This window comes from Lutra lutra, chromosome 10, assembly GCF_902655055.1.
Source record: "Lutra lutra chromosome 10, mLutLut1.2, whole genome shotgun sequence".
In the NCBI taxonomy this organism is placed as follows: Eukaryota; Metazoa; Chordata; class Mammalia; order Carnivora; family Mustelidae; genus Lutra; species Lutra lutra.
In genome coordinates, this window is record NC_062287.1 from 76,693,881 (window position 1) to 76,712,633 (window position 18,753).

The following is an 18,753-nucleotide window of genomic DNA, read 5'->3' on the forward strand; positions in this document are numbered from 1 at the left end:
TTGCATATCATTTATTTCTCCTCTGGTCTTTATTATTTCCCTTCTTCTGGTGGATTTAGGCTTTATTTACTGTTCTTTTTCCAGTTCCTTTAGGTGTAAAGCTAGATTGTATATTTGAGGCTTTTCTTGCTTCTTGAAGAAGGCCTGTATGGCTGTATACTACTTTCTTAGGACCCACCTTTGTCACATCCCAAAGGTTTTGGACTGTCATATTTTCATTTCATTTGCCTCCATGTATTTTTTTTTTTAATTCTTCTTTAATATCCTGGTTAACCCATTCTTTAGTAGAATGTTCTTTAATCTCCATGTATTTGTAGTCTTTCCATTTTTTTCTTGCAGTTGACCTCAAGTTTCATAGCATTACGGTCTGAAAATATGCATGGTATGACCTCAATCTTTTCATACAGGTTTAGGCCTGAATTGTGACCCAGTATGTGATCTATTCTTGAGAATGTTCCATGTACACTGGAAGAGAATGAGTATTATGCTGCTTTAGGATGAATGTAATGAGTACATCTATTAAGTCCATCTAGCCCAGTGTGCCATTCAAAGCCCTTGTTTCCTCATTGATCTTCTGCTTAGAGGATCTGTCCATTGCTGTGAATGGGATGTTAAAATTCCCTACTACTATTGTATTATTATCAATGAATTTCTTTAAGTTTGTTATTAACTGATTTATATATTTGGCTGCTCCCAAGTTAGGGGCATTTCCCCTATTATTAAAGTATAATTCTAAACTTTTAGATAAGTCATAAATTTAATTGCAAAAATTTAAGGAGGAGTATATAATTTTTAAAGGCATGTATAATTGTTTGTTGAAAAGTAGCAGATCTCAAATTTACCATAGAAAAGAAAGTGATAATGAGTTAAGTTATTTAATAAAATTCTAGACCCTCTGGCTTGGATGTTAGATGGTTGTATTGCATTTATTTTGTTGAAATGGCAGAGTATGGCTTTTATTTTTCAAATGAAGTCAAATTAAAAAATGCCACTTGATGTTATTAATCTGTACATTTTCACTGGCATGATTTCTTCCACACAGACTCCAGCTTTATGTCCACTAGAAAAATATTAAAGTACATAAAGAAAAATAAGTTCAATTAAAATGTATATAAGGAAAAATTTATACAAAGTTATAAATTATCTGGGAAAGATATCAACGGGAGTAGACTTCCTTTTTTTTTTTTAAATATTTTATTTATTTGACAGAGAGAGATCAGAAGTAGAGAGAGAGAGAGAGAGGAGGAAGCAGGCTCCCTGCCTAGCAGAGAGCCCAATGTGGGACTCGATCCCAGGCCCCTGAGACCATGACCCGAGCCGAAGGCAGAGGCCTAACCCACTGAGCCACCCAGGCAGCCCCGGGAGTAAACTTTCTTACTCAAAAAGAATTTCATAAAGAGCTAAAAATGCTATTCTAAATTATCACATTACATTCAGATAGTAGCCAGATATGAAAAACAACTTTATGAAATAATTAATATGAATATGATATAAAGTGTTTTTTTTTTTTTTTTCCCCTCTGAGTCAGATAACAAACACCACAAGCAGGAAGAATTTGTAGAAACCAAAAATAACAGGGGAGAAAGGGTTAAAGTCACTTCTAACCATTGTGGATGTGATAGAGTTTTTAAACATAGGGGTTTTCTTTTCCAGTCTTATGGTCTGTTATGGGCCAAGAAAGCATGCTATGTGTATCTGTTGAGAATTTTTTAATCTTGAAATGAATTAAAGTAAGCAACAGCAACAATTAAGTAAATATAGAAAGGGTATATATATCAGTATTGGCAGGAACTTAATCATAAAATAATATTTCATGATTATTTTAATGTCCATGATAATGATTATTAATAAAATAATTAGGAGACAGTTTTGTTATAGAGACTTTAAGCAGACAAACATCAAAATAAAAATACTTTTCCAAAATTTTTACAACTAGTTGCTCTAGCCTAATCATACATCCTCTGTCCTACTGGGCACAACTCCTATATGAAAACTACCTGTATGTATGGACTCATGTTTTTAATCTTTATCTCAAGCCATTTAAGTTGTACAAATACTGTTGTTATATTTTTTCCTGAGGCAAAAAAACAATTTAAGAAGAAAGAAAAAGAGAAGAGGGTATTTAGTAGGGGCGCTGCTTATAACTCAACAATTTGCAAAAGATGTAAGGGGAAGAAAGTGAAAGGACCAATACAATTTAAAGATGTGTTATTCTGTGTGGTCTGGTTTTAGTCTAGCCTAACAGTCATTATGCCTTACAACAAGATTAGTTAGACAAATTGAGAATGAACATTTGTGTTCATTTATAATAATTTGATACTGCTATGATATTTTGATCATATGTTACAAAATGACAGTCCACAGTGATTTGAAAATTAAACTGAACCAAACCAAACCAAATCACACAAAATTGGTCCTGACCTCATTTGAGAAGCACTGAGAGTTCAAGCTTAAATATGATACACTATACATCTTGGTCAATATATAGAAGAAACACTAGAATAAGATTTTCATAGTAGCTCCTTGCTATTATTACTCTTCTGTGAGTCCTGAGAAGCCTTTTAGCATAGTGTGTACTTCGAGGCTTTGAGCCCCCTGATGTTCTTTCTTGGGCGAAGGGTTTATTTTCTCTTTTAAAGGATATCATAACTCTCATGACTGCCTAATACTGCCAGGGCAAAAATATCTAGCTGTTTTGAAGACAATTCTAAGAATCCTTAGAGTAAGGAGAATAAGTACTAAGTACCAGACTGAACTCCAGCTTCTCATACATCATGCTTTTGTTTTATATATTTTTATTTATTTGGAGATATTTTGTCTCTGAAAGCTCAAGTGCGTTCATTGGATAATTGATATAGAACAAGTCTGTAGGCATTTCTATAAAAACCATCTACTAAATCAAGGAAAAATAATTGGCGGGGGGAGCTTTTTAATGGAAGAATCCTAAATGGTTTGGTGTTGAGGGGCAAGTCATGAAGGGAGAAGATTGATGGCCCAAGATATCCGAACTTGCAGTGAGATAGAAAAACTAGCCAAACTGATGTGTAGAAATGAATCAAAATTTAAAGGGCTTAGATGTGGTGGTAATTGCCTTAGAGAAGGGTGGTCTCAGGAATCACTGCTCCCTCCCCCCCATCCCATATAATTATACTTTACTAAGGGATCACTATTATAGATGTAAAATATGTTGTGCAGACATATTTTAATGCATATCTCAGAGGGCATGATTATGTGGATGGTATTTCAAACACTAGCATATCTGCAAGAGAAGAACTTCGTAGATCTTTAACTATAAGGTTGAGGATCCTGAGTTTCTGGGTGGCAATGCATAGGCTCCCTTGACTAGGCAAAGAAAAACAGAAGGGAAAAAAAAAAAAAAAGCTGAAGAGTGGAACTGTTACTCATAATCTGTATTTACTCCAAAACTAAAGGAGGAGGGTGAATTATAGGCGGAGGACCATCACAGCCTGAGAAAAGAAAGTACTTTCATCCACACTAATGGAAGCTTAATTCTCTTCAGAGCAACAAAGAAGCCAGGTCAGCTTTTCACCACTTAAACATATTGCAGCTTTGGGTGGCTGTTGACTCAGTTTTGAGCAAAGACATATAAGTGGGGGTTTCCAGTCTGACATGTAAAAGAACTAGGGAATCACCAGTCCCATCCTCACAAGAGAAAAGCTGAAGTAAAAATCAACAACTTTTCTTAGATCCATTGGAGAATTGAGGTCATGGGACAAACAAGACGCAAATGATATTGTTGGAGCCAATACTATTCCAACAGAACACTCAAACTTTAATGAATGAATTGCTGAAACTCACCGTGGATTAGCTTAAAGGTTACAGACTTAGGGTGGGGGATCTGTCTTAGCAAGGCCTGCATATTCCTTGAGTTTTACCTCTAGAAGTCCCACCAGGTCTTATTGTGATAATTAGGGGGAATATCTCCTTTTGCTTCCAGCAGTGGGAGGGAAAGAGTAGCTATTTTGCAAGTCTCCTGAGCTCGCTCTCCTCTTCAACGGGGCATGCCCTCAAGGGAAACTATTTTATCACAACTTAACCAATTTGGGTTTTATGAAACCCTTACTGATGTAGGGAAGGAAAAATAGCCAAATCCAGACTCTCCTACCTAGCAGAGGGAAATAACGCAACTCCAGTCCCCTATAGCCTTCCTGTTTCACTTAAGGGTAAGGGTAGCTAAGTAGTTGTTGGGAAAATCATGTCCTAGGGACACAGGCTCTCTAAAAGACTGAGATCTATTCATAGGTCTATAAAATGCTCCCCTCCACAACAACTTACCACCACATTAATAAGGCTTCTATATAATATCAGGGAAGTTAGCTTAAAGAACTACAAGCCTCAGATCTTATTTACGAGGCTCTGGGGGAACTAAAATACAAGAGGAGACACAAAAATACAGAGTAAATTTTTATCTCTTATGCCACAGCTACAGCAAACAGACAACACAGCCTAAATCCTAACCAGGTATACACAAAACCTACACTAAAGGTTTATTTATCTCAGTTTCTAACTTACTCAGTATATCGTGTCTGGCTCTTAACAACATCAAAAATAGAAGACATGCTAAAAAGTAAAAACAGTCTGAAGAGACAAAGCAAGCATCAGATCCAGACTCAGTTAGGGCAGAGATTTGGGAATGATAAGACTGGGAATTTAAAATAATTATTATCAATATGCTAAGGGCTCTAATGGAAAAGTGGGCAAGATTCAAGAACAGATGGATAATGTAATGCAAAATTGTAGAACTCTTAAGATAATGCAAGAGAAAAGTCTATGTGATCTTGGGAGTTTTTAGATACAATACCAAAGGCATATTCCATGAAAGAAATAGTTAATACACTAGACTTAATTAAAATAAAAAACCTCTACTCTGGGAAAGACACGTTTAGAAGAATTAAAAAAGGCAGAGACTAGGGGAAAATATTTACAAAAATGCATATCTTATAAAGAACTGGTATACAAAATTTACAAATGGCTGTTAAAACTCATGAGAAAGTGACTCCAATTAAAAAGTGGGCAAAATATTGAAACAGACACTGTGCCAAAGAAGTTAAACAGAGAACAGATGAACATATGAAAATATTTTCAATAGTATATGTTAATAGGGAATTGCAGATGAAAACAATGAGTTATCACTACACACCTGTCAAAATGGCTAAAATCCAAAACACTGATCATATCAAAGGTTAGCAAGGAGGAGGAACAACAGGAACTCTCATTCATTTTTGGTGGGGATCTAAAATTATACAGCTACTTTGGAAGACAATTTTCCAGTTTCTTATAAAACTCAACATAATTTTACCATGTTATCCAATGATTGTATTTAATTTATCCAAATTAGTTGTAAATTTATGTTCATGCAAAAACCTGTGCACCAATATTTATAGCAGCTTAATTCATGATTACTAAAAATTGGAACCAACGATGGTGTCTTTCAATAGGTACATGAATAAACTGTGGTACATCCATACAATGGAATATTATTCAGTGATAAAGAGAAATGGGTTATCAAGCCATGAAATGCATATTGCTGAGTGAAAGAAGCCAATCTGAAAGGTTACATCCTGTAAGATTCCAACTATATGACATTCTGGAAAAGGCAAAACTATAGAGACAGTAAAAAGTTAAGTGATTGCAAAAAAAGGGGGGGGGGGTTGCACCTGGGTGGCTCAGTTGGCTAAGGGTCTGCCTTCAGCTCAGGTCATGATCTCCAGGTCCTGGGATAGAGCCCCAGGGCAGGCTCCCTGCTCAGCAGGGAGTCTGCTTCTCCCTTTGCACACCGCACCGCCCCCCCCCCCCCGCTTGTGCACATGCTCGCTCATGCTTGCTCGCGCTCTCTCAAATAAATAAATAAAATCTTTAAAAAAAAAATTCAGTGATTGATAGTGGCTTGGGGCAGGTGAGGAGGAAAGAAGGAGGGATGAATAGGTAGAACACATAGGATGTTTGTGGCAGTGAAACTATTCTGTTTGTTACTGTCATGGAAATTATGCTTTGTCAAAACTAATAGAATTATACAACTCAGAGTAAACCCAATGTAACATATAAATACATATATATTGTCTGTTTTATTGAAGTACAGTTGACATACAATAAATTGTGCAAATTCAACGTGCACATTTTAGGGGCACCTGGGTGTCTCAGCCAGTTACACTTCCACCTTCGCCTCACGTCATGATCCCAGGGCCCCATGCTCCTTGCTCAGCAGGGAGCCTACTTCTCCCTCTCTCACTCCCCACTTACTCTCTCTCTCTCTCTCAAATAAATAAATAAAATCTTTAAAACAATAAAGTACACATTTTAAAATATTTTGGCACATGTACATGAGACCATTACCACAACCAAGACTTTATTTATAAATATATTTTATGTATCTATTTCATATATACATATATGAAGGAGGCTCTTTTCCTGATCAAACAGGAGTTGACTTAGCTGCTGGAATATACTTTTTGTCCTTAGTTCTGTACTGTTTTCTTTCTTTTTTTTTTTTTTTAATTTATTTGACAGCAGGAGGGATTACAATTAGGAAGAGAGGCAGACAGAGAGAAGGGGAAAGCAGGCTCCCCGCTGGGCAGGAAGCCCGATATGGGGCTCGATTCCAGGACCCTGAGATCATGACCCAAGTTGAAGGCAGAGGCTTAACCAACTGAGCCACCCAGGTGCCCCAATTCTGTACTGTTTTCTATTGGAATGTAGACACATCTACTATTGTAGAAGCCTTTTGAGACCATGAGGATGAAAGTCATGTGAAAAGTTTGAAAAGATCATAACGATGGAGGGAACCTGGAACAATTTTAGTGATTTTTGGAACCATCACGTCAGCTTTAGGTCTAGGTCAGAAGCTTTTCTTTGGAGAAAAAATATACTTCTATTTGGTTAAGCCACTAAAGTTGAGTTTCTCTGATAAGGAGCTAAAGTTAACAATTCCTACCTGCCATAGCTATTCATTAATTGTGCTTATAAAATATTTTCTTTCAAAAACAAAACCAACAGAAAAAAATCTTAATTACTGGAAATATAATTTTTTCCAAATCCCTTTTTATAATAAAATATAATTCTGATCCTGAAGATTGCCTAAATAAGGCCAGGACTTACTACTAAGTTAAAGAGGAATGGATGAGGAAAATGGGGATTTTCATCCTGAGGAAAAGCTGAATATGAAGGAAGATAATAGTTTTCCTCAAATATCTGAAGGCCTTTAAAATGGAGGGCCATTGGATTTAATGTTTGACTACAAGAAATATAATTAACACTATATATAAAAGTCTCATGGAGGCCACATGACAGGTTATTTGGAAGCACTTTTAAATCCATGCCAAAGAGATGCAAAGATGACTGTTGGTGGGAATGCAAACTGGTACAACCACTCTATAGAACAGTATGGAGGTTCCTCAAAAAATTCAAAATAGAGCTACCTTATAATCCAGCAATTTCACTATTAGGTATTTACCCAAAGGATATAAAAATATAGATTCAAAGGGGCACATGCACCCTGATGTTCACAGTAGCATTATTAACAATAGCTAAAATATGGAGAGAGCCCAAATGTCCCTCAAGAGAGAAATGGATAAAGAAGATGTGGTGCGTGTGTGTGTGAGTGTGTGTGAGTGTGTGTGAGTGTGTATTCAAAAAGAATAAAGTCTTGTTATTTGCAATGATGTGGATGGAGCTAGAGTGTATTATGCTAAGCGAAATAAGTCAGTCAAAGACAAATACCATATGATTTCACTCATATGTGGAAAATAAGAAACAAAACAGATGAATGTATGGGAGAGGCTAGAGGGGTAATGGGTATTAAAGAGGGCACTTGTTATGATGAGCCCTGGGTGTTGTATGTAAGTAGAGAAACCCTGAGTTCTATTCCTGAAGACAATATTGCACTGTATGTTCACTAAAATTTAAATTAAAAAAAAAAAAGAAGTGCAGAAAGGCAATAAGCTGTGATTGGTGTAGACTTTTATGATGTTGCAAGTGATCAAGCCTAGTCTGAATAACTATTTGCCAAGAGATTTATTTTCCAAGTAATATAATCCAAAAGATTCAAATAATGATTTTGGGCAGTCAAAATCATATATGGTAAAGCAAAAACTGGAAACCAGAATAATGTGGTTTCCTCAGATCTTGCTCTTTCCATTAAACCACATCATCTCCAGGAGACTGTTGGAAAGGAGATTTAAATAGGCTCTGCCCTCCTCCCCGTTCAAAACCCAGCCACATCTTTTTGTTCAGTGCCACCCAGGTCCCTGAGACACAATGGCAAAGGTTAAAGTAAATGGATGGACATAATGGGTTCCTGGTCATCAGGGCTGCTTTTAACTCTGAAAAACTGGATATTGTCACCACTCATGACCCTTTCATTGATCGCAACTACATGGTCTGCATGTTCCAGGATGATTCTACCCTGACAAATCCAATGTCACAGTCAAGGCTGAGACCTAGACCTAGAAACCCATCATGTCATCAGTGGAAAGCCCATCTCTATCTTGCAGGAGCAAAAGCCCACTGACATCAAATGGGGTGATGTTCTTGCTGAATATGTTGTGGAGTGCACTGGTGTCTTCAACCACCATGGAGAAGGCTGGGGCTCACTTGAAGGGTGGAGAGAAGAAGGTCATTATCCCTATCCCTTTTGCTAATGCTCCCATGTTTGTGATGGGTGTGAAACATGAGAAGTATGACAACTCCCTGAAGATTATCATCAATGCCTTCTGCATCATAACTGCTTGGCCCCTTTGGCCAAGGTCATCCATGACAACTTTGACATTGTGGAGAGACTTAAGACCACATTCCATGCCATCACTGCCATCTAAAAGACTGTGGATAAGCTCTCTGGGAAGCTGTAGTATGATGGCCGAAGGGCTACTCAGAACATCATTCCTGCTTCTGTTGGTATTGCCAGGGCTATGGGCAAGGCCATTCCTGAGCTGAATGGGAAGCTCACTGGCATGGTCTTCCGTGTCTCCACCCCCAGTGTGTTAGTTATGGATCTGATCTGCTGCCTGGAGAAAGCTCCCTGGAGAAGGTGGTGAAGCAGGCATCAGAGGGTCCCCTCAATGAAACTCTGGGCTACACTGACCAGGTTGTCTCCTGCAACTTTAACAGTGACACTCACTCTTCCATCTTTGATACTGAGGCTGGCATTACTCTCAATGAGCACTTTGTCAAGCTCATTTCCAGGTATAACAATGAATTGGCTACAGCCATGTGGGTGGTGGACTTTATGGTCCACGTGCCCGCTAAAGAGCAGGAGTCCCCAAACCTAGAGAGAGCACAAGAGGAAGAGAGGAGCCCTCAGCTGCTACGGAGTCCTTGCTTTAACTCATTTGCCAACACATTGAGAATCTCCTTGCCTGGAATCCATCTCTGACTCTTTGAAGAAGAGAGACCTACCTTGTCACATAACATCAATAAGGTACAGTTTATCAGACAAAAAAAGAGAGAGAGAAAAATTTAAATAATAAATGAGAATTTGATTGGAGGAGTTTTAAAGTAATTTCCCAGACTAAAATTACAGATTTTTCAAAGGAAAGAGGAAAAACAAAATATAGAGTAATACATAAATTAAAAACGAGGGTGTCTTTTGTATTTAAGGACCTGTTAATTTTAGTGAAGTCTCTATATTGTACTTACTAGGAGTCCTGGTTCTGGAAGAGGAGCAGGTCTTGCAAACCGTTTAGTAAATCTCCTCTTCTCTTTCCTTAGGTTTTTCATATTCTCAATACGTTTATCTCTGGACTTTTGGAAAATTAAAAGGAAAACAAATCATACTTTTTAAAACATAAAAATTGAACATGCTGATTATATTTTTGGTTAGTGTCAATAAAAAAAGATAAACACAATCAGTGGATATGGTTTACATAGCCACATAAAAGTAGGAAAAATCTTTCTTCAAATATGTGGTTCATAGATGAAGAAAACACATTGGAGCGTCTCTAGAGTTTTCTAATGAGACTATTTACTCTTGCTTCCCACTTCACCAACTGTGGGATCTAAGGCTCATAGATATATATGTTTACTTTTATTTTAAAAATAATGTTAATTAAAAGCCCCAAAGGAATTTTCTTTGTAGAAATAAGAACACAAAATTTGTGCACATTCTTTAGTTCCCTTAAATGCTGCATATGTCAAGCAGAGATTTTTATGTCCCTATTATATGGCAACTATAAGTGGAAGAGACCTAAGGGTTCAAACTAGAATGCTTTGAAGATAATGGGGTATTAGGGTGTAGAGTATATTAATGAAAGAAACTTTTATCCACTTCCAGGGGAGTGCAATTGGTATAATTGCTTTGAAAACTATGTGGTATTACTTCATAACTATGAAAAAATTGCTTTCTCTATGATCTAGCCATTCAATTCCTATTACATTAAAAAATAAGAATATAAAGCATTTAATTATAGTCACATTATTCTAATAGTAGTCATAAGATCCCAGGTTTCTATGAAAGATAACACAGAAGTGTCTAGCTAATAAAAGTTCTATTATATAGAGACCACGACACATAAAAAAGATGAAGTTACAATTTTGAAATACCCAGATTTATTTATTTAAACATTACCTGCCTTGCAGTGACCTCTGAAGGATGTTGCCATCTTGGCCCTTCCTACATAATATGTAAAATTAAATTAAAACAAAACCATAAAAAACCATGAGCAAACAGAAATACCAGTTATTGTAATAGGAAGCCTATGCTACTGTTTTTTATTTATGTAATATATGCATATTTTCTCAACTACAGGAGGCAGGAGAGAATGAGAACATTAAGGTAAAAGTCAGGGGGAAGGATGGCAATTGTTTGAGAAAAAAGAACCAGGCTTGAACCACATTACAGAAACCATGTAGAGCAATGAGTTTTATCATGAAAGGAAAAGGTGTACAAGAAATCAAATAATTACGTTTCTGCTGGTGTTTGGGGAGATTGAGGAACCCCAGCAAGTGGTATGGTTTTCTGAGACACAGGGATCTTGGCTGTTTGGTTTGTAGGGTTCCCACAGCTTCCCGCAATTTCTAAATTGTACCTTAAATAGCCCCCCTGCCTTCAGTTTGATTCAGTTGTTCAACCCCAAGACCCAGAAGCAGTCACCTCCCTGTCTTTCCCGATATTGGGAAACTTAAACTGCCCCCCAACCTCTGTAAGCCCCATCTACCTCTGGGGCAGATTAATGGGTCAGTCAACAGATGATTGTGCCTGGCTTTTAGAAGATGCAGTGGTGGGGGGCTTTTCCTCCTCCTGGGTGGGTCTGTTGCTGTCCAGGATCTACTTCACCCGGGATTCCCAACCCTCAGCACCCAAGCCCTCATTGGCCACGATCACAAGCGACCGTAATCCCAAGTGTCCCAGTAATCCCAGTGCAGGGCTCAGGGTAGGGGCTGCCGAGGCAGGGTTAGGGACTTGGAAAACTCACGGGGTTGACTTGGATGGCTTCGTCATCCGCACAGCACAGGCACATACTGCTTAAACTGCAGAGGCCCCGAGTGCCCCCTGCACGCGCCGTGGGGGACTAGACCACGTACTGGATGGGCCATATCCCACCGCCCGGTAGCCCCGCCCCGGAACCCCGCCCCATCCCATCACAATTCTCATTATCTTCCCGCATGCGCCCCGCCCTGTCCCTGTCTTCCAGGCCCTTTCAGGGAAAGGTCAAGTTCTTGCTGTCTTGAGCTCACCTGTAGAAGAACTAGGGCTGGCAGCTTACCACAATTCTTCAACAAGCACAGAATACATTTCCATTGCTTTAAGTTCTCAACTCTCTGGCCTCCTTCAGTGGAGACCCCTCACTTCTCAAGACATCTTGCTTGATTCTGTGGCCCTTCACTGCAGCCTGTCCTCAGGGTTCTCAGCCCCATCCCTTCATGGTTCTTCCATCACCGCTGTCTGTTGGATCCATCCAGCTCTCTGCCTTCCCCCTGTCAACACCTGGGCTGAAGGTGGGGAAGGGGGTTTGGGAACTGCCCCAATGACATGTTGTACATGATTTCCAACTAAACTGACTCTTCATCACTGCTTCCCACCCTTCAATGTTTGCCTGGCTCCTTCGTTTTTATACCCTGCAGAGTTCCCTTCAAACTGTCTCCTCTGTGGAAATCTTTAGAGCCCACAAGTCTTACTTCACACAGTGAGGGTGGCTCACACTTTGGGAGAGTGCAGGTCTGCACTGTTGGCTCCGTATGTATATATGAAGTCATGAACTCCTTACAGCAATCCAGGAGAGTAAGAGCATGGTTATTATCATGGGGGAAATCAGGCATTAGTATGTTAAATACCTTGCCAGAGGTGACACAATTAGAAGGTATTCTGGGACTTAAACCCACAAAGTCCATTTCCAGGGCTGGTGCTCTTTGATCTCTCTGCTCTGCCACCAATTGCTTGGAGAAGCCCAGACTGGAGCTACCTCACTTCCTTACCATCTCTAAGTCTGTTGCCTTGTTTGTATCCACATTATCCTTTTCCCTGTATTCTGCTAAACTGGAAAAGTTGTTGCCCTTCTTTCTGTCTCCAATAAATCTGTTCATTTTTGTTCCCATGCTATTTTCTTCCTAGGAGCCTCCTCAGGGGTTGTGCTCTAGATTGTTCCCTCCCCTTGTTAACCTCACTATATTTTCTGTTTTCTTTAAGCAGTTAAATACAATATGCTCAAATCATCCCCTAATAAACTAATAACCAAAGCCCTTTGAACAACAGCTAGTTGTAACTTGTCCATCCCTTATATTTACAGTAAATAACCCTGAGCATTGTCTGTGGTTTCCGTGTCCTCTTCCCTATATCCAGTGCAATATTTGGCTCACTGCAACCTGCTTCAATGCTTACTACCCCCATTGGTACTTGTTTCAAAGTGGTCACTGGTGGACCTTCCTGCTAAATTCAATGGACACTTTTTATCAGGTGACTTTTGCATAGTGTTAGTAACTGCCGCCAGTTCTCTTGGAAGAGTTAGGCTTAGAAAAATTAGATAATCTTGCCCACTGCTAGTGCTGGAAACCACTGACCACTTCCTTCCTGAAACTCTCCTCCCTGGGAAGAACAGAACTTAAAAAAATTATGTAATCTTGCTCGTGATCACAGCCCAGGAACTGACTTGAAATCCTGTGGCTTCTCCAGTATCCCTTGTTGCCTCAAGAACATGTGTTTTGGACACTTACTATTCTATATCTTGCTAGGTCCTGAGAATACAAAGATGAATAATCTGAATTACTCGAGGAAAGCCAGATAGAAAAACAACGATGAAATAGTAAAACTGTGTGTCGGGAGTAGTAATAGGCCACATGTTGTGCAGAAATTCTAAGGACGAAGCCTTCAAGGTAATGCCAGAATCCTTACCAGTGGAGAAGCCAGCTTGGCCACTGATATTGGTTCCATTCTTCTGATTTTCTCATCTACCTTTGCCTTCCCAGGATGATGCTTCCATGAGTGGATTCACCTGTTAGTTATGTAATTCACCCCTAGCTTATGTAATACCTCTAAAGCAGGTACATTAGCTTAAGGACAGAACCCGAAAGTGCATCTGGAAGTGTCTGGGCTATACTTTAAAGGGTGGATAGGAATTATCCTGTAGCTAAAGACAGAGCATTCCTGACGGAGGTAGCAAGCATATCCACGTGGCAGGGGATAGGGCTGGTGGGTTTGATGAGTAAGGAACTATTGTCAAGTTGTTATCACTCTTCATTCATCACTTCTCAATGCCTTTCCTCTTCCTTTATTCAGCAAAACATATAAACAAGCAAAGCAATCCATCAGGGCTGACGCTGAAATGAAACAATGATTCAACAATGATTCGCTGGCTTCAGGCACCCTGAGACTGCTGTAACAGAATGCTTCAGAGTGGTCCGGCTTGAGGCTTCTTCTTAGGAAGCAGGTGGCGGGACTCAGGAATGTCCACATTCTGCCTTCACTACCTTCACTTGAAAACTGGGTGATCCTGGCCTTTAATGATCTTACATCAGCTACCATTCTCCTTTCTAATTTATAATTTAATTTCTCCTTTCTAATTTATAGGTATTGATTCAGAAACTTGGGAATTTCCCAGGTGAAATCTGAAACTGACCTATGTTCATGGGGGGCAAGGCGAGACAGAAGATAGATGCAGACCACTCCATGTTGGTAGGTGGGAGGTTTAAGATGCGAGAAAACTTACATATGAGGCTTGTCTTGGGCATTCAAAAGATGAGTAGATCTCTGTACCTGCCCACTTGAATCTTAAGTTTGAATCTAAGTTTATATAAAGTTTACATAAACTTTATAAACTTTATGTAAATGTAAAGTTTATATAAACTTGAATCTAAGTTTATATAGAGGACTTAACTGGGTTTAGTTACCTATTAAGTCCATATGGTTTCAACAACACACCTCACTCTACCAGGGCTGTGTCATTGAAAATGGTTCCCACTGTGGAAGCAGTAGGCAGAACATACATTCCAAGGACAAGGGTGGCGGGGGGTGAGAAGCCTCTGACATTTTCAGGGTCTGCAGTCACATCCTTTCTGTGACCTCCTCCAACAATAGCATTGTTTATGAGCATTAAGAATAATAGAAGTAAGAGGGGGCGCCTGGGTGGCTCAGTGGGTTAAGCCGCTGCCTTCGGCTCAGGTCATGATCTCAGGGTCCTGGGATCGAGTCCCGCATTGGGCTCTCTGCTCAGCGGGGAGCCTGCTTCCCTCTCTCTCTCTCTCTCTGCCTGCCTCTCTGTCTACTTATGATCTCTCTCTGTCAAATAAATAAATAAAATATTTAAAAAAAAAGAATAATAGAAGTAAGGAACTGGGGAGTTAATTCCTTGCTAACTGAGAAATTACTCAGTAATTGTAGTTATAGTTACATTTTACTGTAGAATCAACCAAATGGAAAAAACCTTATATCTCATCCAGTCCCATCTCTCACCTGATACTTTAAGTCCTGTCAATATGTTAATTTTGTGGCAGATTCTTCTTTTGATTAAATTAATGGATAGGAAATTCAGTGCAGTCATTCTGTTTTTGGCATCTCTAATGATCGGAACCTGTTACTTCAACCGGTGAGTTCTAGTTCTGTCCTCAAGGGCCTCACAAAAGAAACTCATTCTCCTCTACCTGATGATAAGGTTGGGGAAGAGGCTGAAACCGTCAGAATCTACCGGTTTGGAGAAGGGACCCCACAAGTTGGGAACCGGATCTCCGAAGAGGGGAATTTTGCCAGGCTGGACTGGTACCACAGGACACTGGATGGGGTGAATCCTTCAGGGCAGGGTATCAGAGATCTCTTGGGAGGGGGCGCTCTCTGGCAGGTGTTGTGTGATTAAAGACAAGCCATAAAACCACCTCTGGGTGTAGAAAAAAATAGAAACTGGGAACACCTGCTGCTGAGATAAATGCTCTCATCAAGTGATGTGTCACTGCTGGGGTGACACTGAGGGCAAGGAAACAAGCACAAATACGACCCTTCTCCACTCCACTCATCTTCCAGTCTTCCTCCAGCATCCTCAACACCCCACCCCCCATCTGCCATTGGCTAAACCTACCAGGACCTGAGTTGACTAAATTTCCAACTTTTTATTTCTAAAGAGAAATAAAATGTACAAAGTCCCAGCTCTGGCTTTACAAGGGAGAATAGGGAAGAGCAGGTTTAGAGCTGAAAGTCAACAGGTTCCTGTGGCCCAGCAACCATCATGCCTCAAATCACCCACAGTGTTTCACTTCGATGCCTTCCAGAATGGTTTCGGATCTCCCCACTATCCAGGCTGACAGCCTGTTATTACAGTCAGACAATGTCCTGCACTAGGCATGAAGCTCAGAGTGTGATGTCACCAAGAGTGAAGGGGCAAGAGCATTAACTTCCCAAGTCTGGAGAATATATTTGCATAGACATTGTCTTTGCAAAAAAACTATAAAATAAGTTATGAGAACTCAAGAATACTAAATGCAAGCATAGTCAGTATTCCTGTGTTTTATGTTTGATTGGTATAGAGCTACATTTCTCAAAGTCAACTCCGGAAACCACCAGCATTCCAAAATGTTTATAATTTTATGTGAAAAATAAAACAAGTAAACAAACCACCCTTTATGTTAAAAAAAAAAAAGCATACCAGGTTCAAATAAGTTTGGGACATTCTAGGTTAAACAAAGTTGAACACCTATCTTTACTGCTAGACAACTCAGAACCTATAATATGCAAAAGTGGTTATGGACTTCTAGAAGGGTGTATATTATATGGTGTTTCTCCAATTTACTTGCTTGTGGGACCCTCTTTTACAGTGTGCCATCTGTAATCTCTCTCATATAAAGAGGCTTCTAGTTTAAAGATAGTAGTTATTTCTGAATAACTAAGTATTATTTCATATTCCTTTAAGCATCACCTTGTTATGTCATAAACTACACTGACACCTCTGGAGATCATTATTGAAATCACAATTTTTTTCACATCCAATTATTTTTCTCATTTTCTGTCTAAGGAATGTTTGCTGTTTTTTTTTCGCTCTTAAATATCTGTTTCATGACGCAAGTCAGTTGTTGTTATGGTGCATATTGTCATGATGTCATGACGCAAGTCAGTTGTTAGAGTGTCCCCATAATGTAGCTGGTGTTTTTATTCTCTTTCTCTGGGTATTTGATAAATAGATATATACAGATGAGATCAGTTGAAGCTGCATGACGCTAATAGAGGCTATATCTGCCCTGGGTAGATAAATAAGATAGGATTTGTGAAATTGAGTAGTCACAATTTTTCCTTCGTTTAAATATTAAGTATTTTCTTTCCTTTTTTTGCTGATGAAAGCATTTGAGGTTTATGTCTCTTCAGCTTTTCTTCTGCTATCCTGGTATTTAAAAACTTGGATATTTAGCAACAGAATTTATAGAAATATTTAAATATTTCACTTACATCTTAGGAAAAAACAGCCATCCTGTTTGTTTGGTGTTTCCATAATTAGATTCTATCTCTGTAAATTTGTACAAAAACAGTGCAGCTTCTCAAAGAATTAACTTGTAGGCTTTTCCCCATAAATGAAACAACTTATGCAGAAATACAAACGGAGTACCAATTTTGGTTTATTTTGTACCATTATTCACAGATTTTCTGTTTTGTTCATTTTCTGGGTTTCCAGAGGGTCATGGAATCTACTTGGGGGAATTGAGAAACTTCAAGTGTTTGCTTTGATTTCAATGCAACCATTTATCGTTTGATTTGAAAATATTTTACAAAGTAAATGGGACATGTGTGACTAATATGTACATTTAGGGTTTTCCTGTGACTTTATTTTTTATTTTTAAATAGAGTTTGAGGGAGCAAATCCTTTTCAAGTCCTAAGAATCCCTAAACACTGAAAATATTTCTTATGATTGAAGTCTGTTCCCTTTCCATGATAAAATGCTATTTTTCTGTTTTGTAAGTAGGAGGTGGACAGATTCACCACTCTTTCTTTTGACCATTCTTTCATTCAACTGGTGTCTGTATCCACTGAGTCCCTCTTTTGTTCCAGGATCTTTGCCTTGTGCTCAATTTTTGTACTGAGCAGGCAGAGATGAGTCTTCTGTGAATGGGTCTCCTTTAGAAGAATACCAGTGCAAGGGCCAAGTTCATGGTTGTAGGGTCTTTGCAGATACATACAGAGTCATTCTTAGAAAGATTAATGCTCATTCTTGTTGTCTTAAACCTCTTGATTTTTAAGTAGCTCTACATTTTTATTCAGCACTATGGACCTGCAAATGACATTAAAAGTGGTCTTAAATCTACCCTCCAAAGTTTGTGAGAAATTGTCTGTCAGTCTATCACTGCCATGTCGGAGTTTTTAACAGATTTTCTTTTTTCTGTGCTTGGGCAATTAAATTGTGAAATCTAGGTTAGAGACTTTAAATTTGGCTCTATAGTAAGTTACATGCAGATTCAACTTATTCCCTCCTGTCAAGAGAACTTTTTGTCCTTCAAAAGCACAACACCATGTCATTTGCCATGAACCCTGCCATGAACCCTAAATTAAACTTTCTCCCGGGGCTCCTGGGTGGCTCTGTCAGGTCAGATGGAGCCCCATGTCAGGCTCCGTCTTTGGAGGGAAGCCTGCTTCTCTCTCTCCTACTCCCCTTGCTTTGTGTGCCCTCGTTCCCTCTCTATCAAACAAATGAATAAAATCTTTAAACAAACAAATAAACAAACAGACTTTCTCCTAAGTTGTTTTGCATTTCATCTGGATTTCCGCCTCCTTACCTTTGCTGGCTCTGCACCTATCTATCCTGACTGTATATATATATCCTGTACCCATATAAAGTAAAGCCAGTTCTTTCCTCAAAATTATTCCTCAGAAAAGAGTAAGTCATTTTATACCAGAAACTTTATGAAGTCTCTGTATTTTAGAAACTTTATGAAGTCTCTGTATTTCATACAGAACCTTTATGAAGTCTCTGTATTTTAGTCTCTTTTTCAATTACTTGAATTTGAAAATGTAAAGTTTTTCAGAAAAATATATTAGTTGGGAATGGCCTTAATGAATGCCAGTTATCAAGGCGACCTTAGACTTTGGGTAAATTTCCAGTAACAATGTAACCGGATCAAACTAGAATTTAGAAAGGGCTGTATTTTTGAGACATTGAGATGGAATGAAAATTAACATCTTTGAAAACTGCTCAAAAAGTGGCTCTGGCAACAATTAAGCCAGTGCCATTCAAAATGCGTATCAATAGGTTGAATAAAACTGTTTAATGAGGGGCGCCTGGGTGGCTCAGTGGGTTAAAGCCGCTGCCTTCGGCTCAGGTCATGATCCCAGGGTCCTA

General features: G+C 39.0%; 1 protein-coding gene across 1 annotated transcript; it reads right to left on the bottom strand.

The window, feature by feature from the left end:
- Positions 1-972: 972 nt before the first annotated feature.
- CCDC179 (coiled-coil domain containing 179) lies at positions 973-11,561 on the bottom strand. Its single transcript, XM_047693221.1, has 4 exons — positions 11,427-11,561; positions 10,580-10,624; positions 9,652-9,756; positions 973-1,060 (listed from the first exon to the last, which is right to left on the bottom strand). Exons 1-4 carry the CDS (start codon positions 11,469-11,471, stop codon positions 1,052-1,054), a joined length of 204 nt encoding a protein of 67 aa, XP_047549177.1. The 5' UTR covers positions 11,472-11,561; the 3' UTR covers positions 973-1,051.
- Between the last annotated feature and the right edge of the window lie 7,192 nt (positions 11,562-18,753).